We start from the raw sequence: 12,268 nt of genomic DNA, 5'->3' as shown, positions 1-12,268 counted from the left end.
CGGGGCTCGTCTCTGGACTCCGTCTCCCAGCGTGCGTCGCTCCTGCGCCTGCGGTCCGGGAGAGCAGAGTTCCGGCGGCGAGGGCGACTGCACGCTGCCTCTTCTTCCGAGCTCCTCCGAGTGTGGAAATGGTTGTCTTGGTTACGGGTCCTAACGGTCCCTAGCCCTGAGATCTCTTGTCTAGGGGCTGCAACCTGAGTTGCTAACTGGAGACGCCTCTGGTCCCTCGCAGTGTCTGCCGTGGCGGCTGGTCCACCCTTCGATGTAGAGTAATTGAAGCTTTCGACTCTCCGCCTTTCTTTCCCGCGCGGTCGAGGAATCCTCCGAAGCTGCCAAGTTTGGGACTGAATTCTTAACGCCGAGGGTATGGGCAGTCGTAGTCTCTGATCCTTTGTAGTCCAGGAGAGGGTCTGTCTTTGATTTCGCCTTTTCTTTCCCCTTTCTCTTTAAAAAGGAGGGAGGTCCATCTACTGTAGGTCTTACTGTTTCCCCTCCACACACCTCTTTCCTAATCATTCCGTTTAGAAAACCTGAAATATACAATTCCATAAATAATTCCTTATATCGTGTAGTATTAAAACAAGGTAGTTGCTAAAATTCTTGTGACAGGGTAAGAAGTTCTATTTAGAATACTTGAGTTTTTCTCTCCTACCCTCTTGTTTCTGCTATTTAGCTAGTCTATAAACAATGTTTCTGTGTAACTGTGTAACTGTTTCCCAAAAATCTTCATTGATGGCTTATTGCCTGTAGAATAAAATCCGAACACATTTTGACATTTAAGGACCTCTAGTCTTGATCTTTAAGTGGGTGGGTATGTGTGTGTGTGTGTGTGTGTTTGGGGGTTGGGGGTTGGCGCAGTCACTATTCAAATTCACAAAGACTTGGCCCCAGCCAAACTAACATTCACTTCCTCTGTAGTTTTCACACTTCTTCCACTGCTGTATCTGCATGATTTCCCCTTTTTTACTATGCCTGTACAAACCCTTCAATATTCTAATTCCTACCTCTGTATAACCTTCCCCTGACCAACTAAGAAATGATTTATCTTTGAACATGAGTTGCTTTTATTAGTGGCATTCTTGGGTACTGATGGGCTTTATTTGTTATCTTCTACATTTCTTTGTTTCCTTCAAATAGGATTCCTGCCCCTCCCCTACACCATTTTTTTAAAATCATCAAAGGGCTGAGATCGTAGTAGGATTTAATGAGTGTATGTTTGATTTGAGCAGTAATGTACTGTAGTTATCTGTCCTAAGTTTGGGGTCCCCCAAACTGCCTAATAATTAGGGAATCCTTAGTACCTCTTGAATACAGTCTATGATTTCTAGTTCATTTTATAAAATGTACATTTAAATTAATGTTTTTAATCTACAGAAGATAACAGAATTAGAGAAGAAAACTGACACATAATAAAAATGTCTCGAAAAATTTCAAAGGAGTCGAAAAAAGTGAACATCTCTAGTTCTCTGGAATCTGAAGATATTAGTTTAGAAACAACAATTCCTACAGATGATATTTCCTCATCAGAAGAGCGAGAGGGTAGAGTCAAAATCACCAGGCAGCTAATTGAAAGAAAAGAGCTACTTCATAATATTCAGTTACTAAAAATAGAGCTATCCCAGAAAAATATGATGATCGACAATTTGAAAGTGGATTATCTTACAAAGGTAAGAACAGGTGTAAATCTTGTTTTTTATATGCTTTGTTGTCTTCAAGCTGCAGATAAATAAGAATTAAATTTATATGTGTGTGTGAGTGAGTGTGTGTGTGTGTGTGTTATCTGAACTTGAAATGATATGTTTATACTTCTTGACCAGAACAGCCTTGAAATAATTTGAGTATTCATGGAATTAAAGAGTAGAATGGTGGTTAACAGAGTTAGGATGGTTAGAGGGGGAAGAGAGATTGGGGAGATGTTGGTAAAAGGGTATGTAATTACATTTAGATAGGATAAGTAAGTTCAAGAGATCTGTTGTACATGGTGACTGTAGTTAATGACATACTGTATTCTTGGAAAACATTGCATTTTTGAAAAACAGAGTGGATGTTAAATGTTCTCAATACAAAAATGGGAACTGTGAAGTAATGCATTTGTTAATGAGCTAAATTTAACCATTCCACAAAGTGCATATGCTTCAAGACATTATGGTGTATATGATAAATACAATTTTATGTCAACTTAAAAAAATGATAATTTGAATATTGAAAGATAGGATTATGTAAAGGTGAGCAGCAATCAATTACTTCTGTAGGCTTAATTGTAAAAGTCTAGGATGTGCAAGGTATCTTTTAGGTGTACTTTTTAGCCAAGTTGTTTTGTGTTTCACCAAGAACTAACTCCGATATGACTAGTTTGATAGGGAGAATCAAAATCATAATTATATTAACTCTATAGTGTCCTCTGCCCTGGTGGAGATTTGTTTTCTTAGGTACCCTTCTTTTTGCTACTGTGTCTATCTATTTGATAGTTACTTTCTCATAGTAGTATGTATAAATTCAAGTACCGTAGTCTTTAGTAAATGGTGTTTGCCATGCAAATAAGAAGAGATGTCCTAGCTGTTATTTTTCTTCCTTGTGTGGTTAGTTGCACTTTGCAGAGTATTTTATTATGTAAGACTTTGTAAAGTTGTCACTAGCTATGAGAAATTTACAGTGATTTCAGAAAGATAGGAGAGTTATTTCCTCTTGCTATTTGTGTCACTGAGAAAATCTTTTCTTTCCAATGGTAAACCCTCTAGCTCTTGGTCCCAGCTCTTTATACCTCCGCATTTGTTCTTTCATTATTCCTCTTTCTTGTTAAGTCGATCTCCTATTTTAGCTCTTGCCTATGTATGCTAACATACTTCAGTATTCTGTCACTAGAAAATTTCTTGACTGTGCCTCTCTGTGAAAATAAGAAAGCCCAACCTCAATCTTGATGAAGCAAAGAAATAGTTTAAGTAATTTTTTTCAGAATATTAATGGCTAACATTTATCGAGTGCTTATGCTATGCCAGATGTTGTTCCAAGAACCTTTTATGTGTTGTCTCATTTAAGCCTCACAAAAACCCTTTGAGATCTAGCTACTTTGGGGGAAGGAGGGTTTTCCCTGACTAATCGTATCAAATGAATAAACAAAGTAAGTTAGACTAGTACCTGTTACTTAGTCTCTTAGTCCACTTGGTCTGCTGTAACAAAACACCATAGACTGGGTAACTTTTAAACAGAAATTTATTTTTGCACAAATCTGGAGGAAGGGAAGTCCAAGATTGTGGTGCTAATATGGTCAGATCTGGTGAGGGCTCTCTTCCAGGTTGCACACTTCTTGCTGTGTGAGCTAGTTCTCTGGGGTTTCTTTTATGAGGGTACTAATTCCAATCATGAGGGCTCTACCCTTATAACCTAATCACCTCCCAAAGGGCCCACCTCCTAATACTATCATATTAGTGATTAGGTTTCAATACATTAATTTGGGGGGTACACAAACAAGCACACAACAAGTAGTAGCTGCTATTTCAACTAAAATAGTATCCTGCCATTTTTAACTCCCTTTGTTTTCTGTGCCTTATATATGGCCATAGGACTACCTGACTTTGTTTGGTATTTGTCTCTTTGGGTAGGCTATGAGGTCCATGAGGACCTTTGTATACATGGTTATAGCACTTAGAATAGTGCCTGACTCATAGCAAATGCTCAACTATTTCTTTTTTTTTTTTGACAGTCTCACTTTGTTGCCCAGGCTAGAGTGAGTGCTGTGGTGTCAGCCTAGCTAACAGCAACCTCAAATTCCTGGGCTCAAGCAATCCTGCTGTCTCAGCCTCCCAAGCAGCTGGGACTACAGGTATGCGCCACCATGGCCAGCTAATTTTTTTCTATATATATTAATATATATATATATATAATCTATATATATATTAATTGGCCAATTAATTTCTTTCTGTTTATAGTAGAGACGGGGTCTCGCTCTTGCTTAGGCTGGTTCGAACTCCTGACCTCGAGCAATCCGCCTGCCTCGGCCTCCCAGAGTGCTAGGATTACAGGCGTGAGCCACCATGCCCGGCCTCAACTATTTCTTAAATAAATGATTTTTTTGCTCTGATGGAACAAAACCACAGGGTGGTTAATAGCATACCCAAGGTCATTCAGAATGAAGTGATGGAACCAAGTAGGCTTCAAATCTAGGAAGTCTAAAGCCCATAATTTTTACAAGTAAATCTCCAAACACTTCCTTTTAGGTACCCTATACAGTCACCTACCTCAATGCATCCAGTGATTTCCCATCCCTATTTCCTTACTCATATTGCTTTTATTCCTCAAATGGACTCCCACAATGCTACTGGCTCATATATCTCCACTTCTTAAGATCTCCTTTAATGGATGCATTGAAGAAGTTATCTCCCGTTCATTAAACCATCTACTCAGTCAATGGATATTTTATTAGCCAGGCATGGTGGCTCACATTTGTAATTCCATCACTTTGGGAGGCTGAGGTGGGAGGATGATAGCTTGAGGCCAGGAGTTTGAGACCAGCCTGGGTAACATGGCAAGACCCCCATCTCTACAAAAAAAAATTTTTTTTACAAAAATTTGATTAAATACTAACTATATACCACATCCAAAGTTGTATTTTGTTCAGCCACCTCATTTATTATTTGTTTTCAACTTGGATTGTGCTGTGTTGTGAATGGTTTCTCTCCTTTTTAAGTATAAGCTTTACATTTCAGACGTGGTGGCTAATTTGTTAGAGGCTCTCTAAGAAGACAAATCAGAGCTACAATTCTAGGTACACATAGCTTGGGTTTGAATTGCAGCCTTGTCAGTTGTCTTAGTCAAATTCCTTAACTTTTTTTATTCCCTAATTTCCTGTTAAATAAATAATAGTATTCATGGAATTCTTGAGAGCATTAAATTAATTTTAGATGCCTGGTATATAATAAATATACGTATTATTTACATATTTATTATAAATAAATATTATTTTTTGTAATAAAGTGCTACACTTATTCAGCACTATATTGTTAGTTTTGTACCCCCATGGTGCTTAGTTTGCTTTTGTGGTGGTTTTCTAGTTGGACTGAAATTGTAGAAGATTAAATTAGTGATATTCCTTAGTTCGTGACACATAATTATCATTGATCCTTGAAGTGTTACTGTTTTTCTAATATATTCTTTTCATTCCCATAGCTCATTTCTCTTCCTGCCTTTCTCTATGGGACCATTTTAATGTTTATCTATTTGTTTGCATCTATTCTTTTATTTATTTATTTTGAGACAGAGTCTCACTGTTTATCCAGGGTAGAATGTCATGGCGTCAGCCTAGCTCACAGCAACCTCAAACTCCTTGGCTCAAGCAGTCCTTCTGCCTCAGCCTTCCTTGTAGCTGGGACTACAGGCACGCGCCACCATGCCCAGCTAATTTTTTCTATATATTTTTAGTTGGCCAGTTAATTTCTTTCTATTTATAGTAGAGATGGGTCTCACTCTTGCTCAGGCTGGTTTTGAACTCCTGATCTTGAGCGATCCACCGCCTGGGCCTCCTAGAGTGCTAGCCACCACGACAGGCCAGCATGTATTCTTAAGAGTGGAAATGTTTAAATTTTACTTTACAGAAATGTAAACTATATGTTTTGTTTTAGTTCTCATCTCTTTTTTTCTACTCAGCACTATTTTAAAAATTATCTTGTTACTATGTGTACATTTACTCTTTTGCTTCCATCTCTTGCATAATTCTCTATATACTACCAATCTATCCATCTATTCCCACAGTGATGGGCACCCAGTTTGCCTCCAGCTCTTTGTCACCACATGCACCATTAGGCTTCTTTAGACATTTCTCTTCTGGACTTCTGTAAACATTTGACATACATATGTATACTTAATTTAACTAAATGTACTGCCAGATTCTTTCCAGAATAGCTTCCCTGCTCTATATTCCTAGAGTTTTTTGTCTATCTTATGAGCACTAGGGATGTTCTGCTTGAAGACCCCTTAGGAATAAAATGTTTGCTGTCAAATATGTGGAAAAATATCATAGAAGAATTAGTCTTTCATAATTTATTGAATCTAAGGCACCTTGATTGTAAGGTAGACCATTACATGTATTGCTGAGACTATAAAATGCCCATGAAACGGTTATACACTATAGATTATAAAATTTATTCGAGAGATGTTAAAATGTAAGAAATTATGAGTCTGGAATTGATGAAAGAATAGTATTTTTAATTAATCATTCATTCGCTAAAGTTTACTGATGCATTGAGCATTGGGACTACAAAAATGAAAATATCATACTCTAGCATCACAAAAAATAAATTTTCCTCACTAGACTAGAGCTCCATGATAATGGTTAGGAGTCACAGGAAAGATAGATTTCTGCTAAATGTAAACCTCTTATTGTTATTAACGTTTAAATAGCCTAGTTTTAAGTTACTGAGCTTCCTATCATTGGAAGCATTTGAGTAGTCCTAAATAGTCAGCTGTCACGGGCATTATAGTATAGCTGCTGTGGAAACTGATTGAACCAGCTGTCCACGGTTTCAGGGATTAAGTTCAGCAGTTAGTACCAGAGATTTGGATAATGGTGGCGGCTGATAACAGATATGGAAACTATGGCTTAAGCAAGATAAGGATTTTGTTTCTCTGGTATAACAAAAATCTGAAAATAGGTAATTTAGACCTGATTTATTACTCTTTGATCCCATTAGGAACCCACGTTCCTTTTATAATAATCTTCTGCTCAGCTATTTTTAGCATATACTCTTCACCTAAAATCTTAAGGTGGCTGATCTGCCTCCAATCATTGTGTGCATGTTACAGTAATAAGGAGAAGGTCATAGGAAAAGGGAGCATGTGACAAATGTGTCAGTCACCTTTAAAGAGCTTTTCCAGAAGCTCAAGCTAGTGACCTCAATTAACTAGATCTATGTAGCATGACCACCCCTACCTGCAAGGAATGGGAAGCTGGGAAATATGTTTTTAACCAGACATATTGTTACTAATAAAAACCAGGGGTATGTCAGAAAAAAAGGAAGATTTGATGTTGGGGGCAAATAACAGTTTTTTCTTCTACACATCAAGATATTTTTTTAGTTAGAAAATATGTGAATATAATCTAATTGCTTCAGTATGGCCACAACATGTTTATGGACACATGGCTTTATTATAGTTTGTTGCTATGAATGTCTTGACCATGTTGATTTGATTTCTCCATGTCTAAAAATGGGAACTGGTCCACGAAAACTTACAAAGCATTGATTTCTACTTCCTAATCAGTAGGAATCTTTTACTGGTTGTCCAGTAAACGAACTTAGAAGGGTACCAGCTATTCAGGCCAAACTTCTTGATACTAGGGAATTGTTAGCTTTACACTTTTATTCCCATTCATTACTGCCTAAATCCCCTTCCTTACTTGACTTTTTTTTATTCCTTTCTGCTTCATTCTTCTTGTCTTTTTTTTTTTAATTTTTTTTTTTGAGACAATCCTGCTCTGTTGCCCAGGCTAGAGTGTAGTAGCATCATCATAACTCACTGCAACCTCAAAACTCCTGGGCTCAAGTGATCCTCCTGCCTAAGCCTCCTGAGTAGCTGGGACTACAAGTGTGTGCCATGACACCTGGCTAATTTTTCTACTTTTAATAGACACAGGGGTCTTGCTCTTGCTCAGTCTGGTCTCAAACTCCTGGATCCTCCTACCTTGGCCTTCCAAAGTGCTAGAAATACAGGTATGAGCCACTGTACCTGGCCACCTTTCAATTTTTAAATGCCCAAAACTCTTTGTCTCTCATTAGAGGTCTGTGGGTTCCTTATTACCTGGGAAATGAAGAGTACATCTTCCCAGCTTGTTACTGAGGTGAGGGTCTTCATTTGTAAGTTAGTTAAATTTATAAAAGTTGAAACTCTGAAAAAAGAGTTTTATTTATTTCCTTTTGGCACAGGTTGAGCATCGCTGATCTAAAATGTTTGAGACCAGAAGTGTTTTGGATTTTTGATTTTTTTTCAGATTTTGGAATATTTGCATTATACCAGTAGAGCATCCCCAAGACTAAAATCTGAAATCTAGAACAATACAATGAGCATTTCCTTTGAGTGTCATGTTGACCCTCGAGAAGTCTCAGATTGGGAGCATTTTGGATTTTGTATTTTCAGGTTTGGGATACTTGCCCGGAACAGTATTCTTGATTTGCAAAATAATGCTTATGACAAATGTGGCTATTGTATACTTTTTATTGATTAAAGATACTGATTGAGACATGTTGCTGGGGATATACCAGTGAATATGACAGTCTCTTTATTTTACGGAGATCACATCCAAGTGAGGGACTTGATCAAAAAGCAATTAAACAAGGTATACTCAAGGTCATGTGACAAAGTCACTTAGTAATAGGAGTTTTTTTACTTTAGATAAGGAGTTAGTGGCCAGGCATGGTGGCTCACACCTATAATCCTAGCACTCTGGGAGGCCAAGGCGGGCAGGAGGCTGAGGCAGTAGGATTGCTTGAGTCTAGAAATTTGAAGTTGCTGTGAGCTAGGCTGATGCCACAGCAGTCTAGCCTGGGCAACAGAGTGAGACTCCGTCTCAAAGTAAAAAAAAAAAAAAAAAAATAGATAAGGAGTTAGCAAACTTTCTATATAAAGGGCAAGTCAGAAAATATTGTATGTATTGTGGGCCACATATGGTCTGTTGTATATTTTTCTTGTTTGGGTTTTTTTGTTTTCTTTCTTTCTTTACAAATGTAAAACCCATTCTTAGCTCTTGGGCTGTTCAGCAACAGGACATGGCTGGATTTGGTCCATGACCATTTTTATTAAGCCTTGGTTTAGGTTATATAATCAGAAAAGACATTGACAGATTTTTAGGCAGTTGGAATTACATTATCCTGATTTTTATATTCAAAATGGCACTGACATAATAGACTAAGGGAAGATAAAGGAGATGCAGAAGACAGTTATGAGGCTATTACGTAATGTAAGATTCCTAAATTTGTGGCTTCATTAATTGGGACCATTTATTAAGAAGCGGAAGACTGGGAGAAAACTGATTAGGGAGGTAAAAGGTAGGTTCTGGTTTTGAACATTTAGATTTCTGTTAGACTTCTAAATGTAATTGTCAATTAGGATTTAGGGGCATAGCCCATCTCTCTCACACACACACACACACTCCAGATAGATAGAGGAAATATCAGAATATATTTCCTCAGATAGAGGAAATATCAGAATATAACGTGGTACCTAAAGCCATGGGATTATATGACATTGCCTACGGGGACAGAGGGCAATAAACCAACATCAAGAGACAATCTAACATTTAGAAAATGGGGTAAAGGAAGAGAATTCAGCAAAGGAGCCTAGGGAGCCTAATAGTGTCCTTTGAGTTAGGAAAACCACAGGAGTATCATGTAAGCCAAAAAAGAATGAAGTGGTCAGTTCTATCAGATCACTGTTGTCAAGTAAGATAAATATGCAGAAATTACCACTGGACAGGCCATTATGGACTTTGACAAGAATAGTTTCACTGAAATAGTATGGGAGAAAAACTTGTTGAAGTTTTGCTCTGAAAATGGGCAGAGAAGTGGTAATGTAGCAAAAAGGGTGATGTGATAAAGGGAGTCTTGTTTTGCTTAATAATAGAAATGATCCAATAGAGGGGGAATTTGATAATGCAAGAGGAAGTCACTTGAATATATTACGGATTGGCTGTTAAATTCATCTATTTTAAAGGACAAACAAAAATTGCCTGTGTCGAAAAGAGAGGGGAGTAAAGAATTTTCTAAATAAACTAAGAGCAAAATCAAAGCACATGAAAGTTTAAGAGAAAGCACAGCATATTTGGGGAATGGCAAGGACTTATTTTGACTGGAACAGTTTCCACTTAAGATAGTGACAAAAGAAATGATTGACAAGGATCAGATCAAGGACTGCTGTATTATGCCACAAAGTTTACTATTTATTCCAAACACGGTGAGGATCCTCTGAAGAATTTAAATCTGGGGAAGTAAATTTTTGGTGCTGTTTTTTAAAGGTAAGATAAAGGAAGATAGGTTTGGAGGCTGACAAAACTGAGACAGGGAAACCAGTGAGGGAACTGTTATAATAGTCCAGGCAGGAGATGATAGAGGTCTAACTGAAGACTTTTCAGTGGGTATGAAAAAGGATGATACTGTTTTGACACTGTTAAGTGAAGTCAAGAAATAATTAGTGTCTGATCAGAATAAGCAGTGAGGGAGAACTAAGCATATCAAACACAACTCAGATTTTTTTTCCTTGGAGGTTAGGGAGATACAAGGAATACAGGATTAGGTGACATTGATTGTTTTATTTTGGATATTTATACCTTTACCCATGTGGTAGTCTGTGGTGGTCAATTGAATATGTGTAGTGGTCAGATATGTGGCTCTGGAGTACAAATTCAGGGTCTGGCCTGGAAGTAATTACCTGAGTGAGGCACTAATGTGAAATTCCAGCTGTCAGTAAGCTTCTCAATGAGAGTGGGTTAAGGGGGAGAAAACAGTCTTAATGACAGCCTGGCAAAAAACAATTTATAAGGCAGCAGTTTCAAACCAGAGTAGAAGTCTTATAGTTTATGGACACAACCATTGCAAAGAAAAACTGTATCCATTTTTAGCCTGTTTCTTTTAAGTTTCTTTTTTGATATTTTTATTTTTCAAACTGAAGGTTTTTCTTTATCATAAATTTGAAAATTGAACATATACCTTACCTCTTTCTCTTCATTAAGATTGAAGAATTGGAGGAGAAACTTAATGATGCCCTTCACCAGAAGCAGGTACTAACATTGAGATTAGACAGCCAATTGACTTTTCAACAGAAAGATGCCAGGTAAGAAAAGTTTTTAAAAAACAATAGTATCTATTTAGCCATTGAAAGTAATTTCATTACCTATCATGCTTGTGATTGTAAACTAAAATAGAGAGATTTTTAAGTCAAAAATGATAATAATTTTCACATGCAGACCACAAAAAAGTAGGTTACTTGATACAGTATACAAAAATTCAAAATTCATTATTCATTCGACAAACATTGGCCAATGTAAATGAACCGTAGATGACAGGAGAAACTCTAAACTGGCCACAACTTAACTTGCTGTCTGGATTAACCTTTCTTCATTTACTCTGTAAAACATACTGATTGATTATTATGGCCCATTGGAGTTTCCTGTTTTAAAATACATTCCATTACACCTGCATACGTCCAGCTCAGTTGTGTGCTTATCAAGAGTCTATTGTAGCTCTGACTTGGGTGGGGCAAAGACAATGTATGTAACCTAAACATTTGTACCCCCATAATATGCTGAAATAAAAAAAATTTTTTTTAAAGAATTTTATGCATAGGAAAAAAAAAAAAACCACAGTAACCAATAACTCTTGAGATAAAAGAATTTTAAAATCTGAGTTTAAAAAGAATAAATAAAATCTGTAACCAGTACCTTTATGGAAAAACCCAACTGCTTTGAGTTATAATAAATGAAAAAGAAAAGGAGTCTATTGAACTCTCAAATATGCCTATACCAATTATACTTATGTAATTTAATAAAAAATTATTAATATGTCAATAATGAAATGTGAGTACAAAGGGATGTGTTGTTTCTATAAAAACCATAATGAATTCTTTGGAATGATTCAATAAAAATAACAAAATACTCATCAAATTAAATGTAAGCAACACACATTTTTTTTTTATTTCAGCATATTATGGGGGTACAGATTTTAAGGTTTCAATAAATGCCCTTTCCCTCCCTCCCCCCACAAGTCTGAGTTTCCCAGCATAACCATCCCCCAGATGTTGCACATCTCACTCATTATGTATGTATATACCCACCACCCTCCCCCCTGCCCAATACCCTATTACTGTAGTACCTATGTGTCCACTTAGGTGCTGCTCAGTTAATACCAGTTTGCTGGTGAGTATATGTGGTGCTTGTTTTTCCATTCTTGAGATACTTCACTTAGTAGTATGGGTTCCAGCTCTAACCAGGAAAATATAAGATGTGCTATATCACCGTTGTTTCTTAGAGCTAAATAGTACTCCATGGTATACATATACCACATTTTATTAATCCATTCTTGGATTGATGGGTACTTGGGCTGTTTCCACAGCCTTGCAATTATGAATTGTACTGCTATAAACATTCGGGTGCAGGTGTCTTTTTTATAGAGTGTCATTGGATCTTTTGGGTAGATGCCCAGTAATGGGATTGCTGGATCAAATGGTAGATTCACTTGTATCGCTTTAAGGTATCTCCATATTGCTTTCCAGAGAGGTTGAACTAGTTTGC

The 12,268-nt window shown here is 37.0% G+C and overlaps 1 protein-coding gene across 3 annotated transcripts in view; it reads left to right on the top strand.

The window, feature by feature from the left end:
- Positions 1 to 22: 22 nt before the first annotated feature.
- PIBF1 (progesterone immunomodulatory binding factor 1) overlaps positions 23 to 12,268 on the top strand; it is a 207,071-nt gene continuing 194,825 nt past the window's right edge. The window contains exons 1-3 of one of the 3 annotated variants that reach the window (XM_012774113.3): positions 23 to 364; positions 1,375 to 1,667; positions 10,712 to 10,812. In XM_012774113.3, coding sequence (XP_012629567.3) covers positions 1,416 to 1,667; positions 10,712 to 10,812 — 353 coding nt within the window. In that variant the 5' untranslated portion in view covers positions 23 to 364; positions 1,375 to 1,415. Of the gene's footprint in view, positions 365 to 1,374; positions 1,668 to 3,721; positions 3,821 to 10,711; positions 10,813 to 12,268 lie in introns of those variants that run through there. The other 2 variants (XM_020290316.2, XM_076009380.1) reach the window with 2 other exon arrangements.

This window comes from Microcebus murinus, chromosome 13, assembly GCF_040939455.1.
Source record: "Microcebus murinus isolate Inina chromosome 13, M.murinus_Inina_mat1.0, whole genome shotgun sequence".
NCBI lineage: Eukaryota > Metazoa > Chordata > Mammalia > Primates > Cheirogaleidae > Microcebus > Microcebus murinus.
The sequence above is the reverse complement of the archived record's forward strand: the minus strand, read 5'-3'. Positions and strand labels throughout refer to the sequence as shown.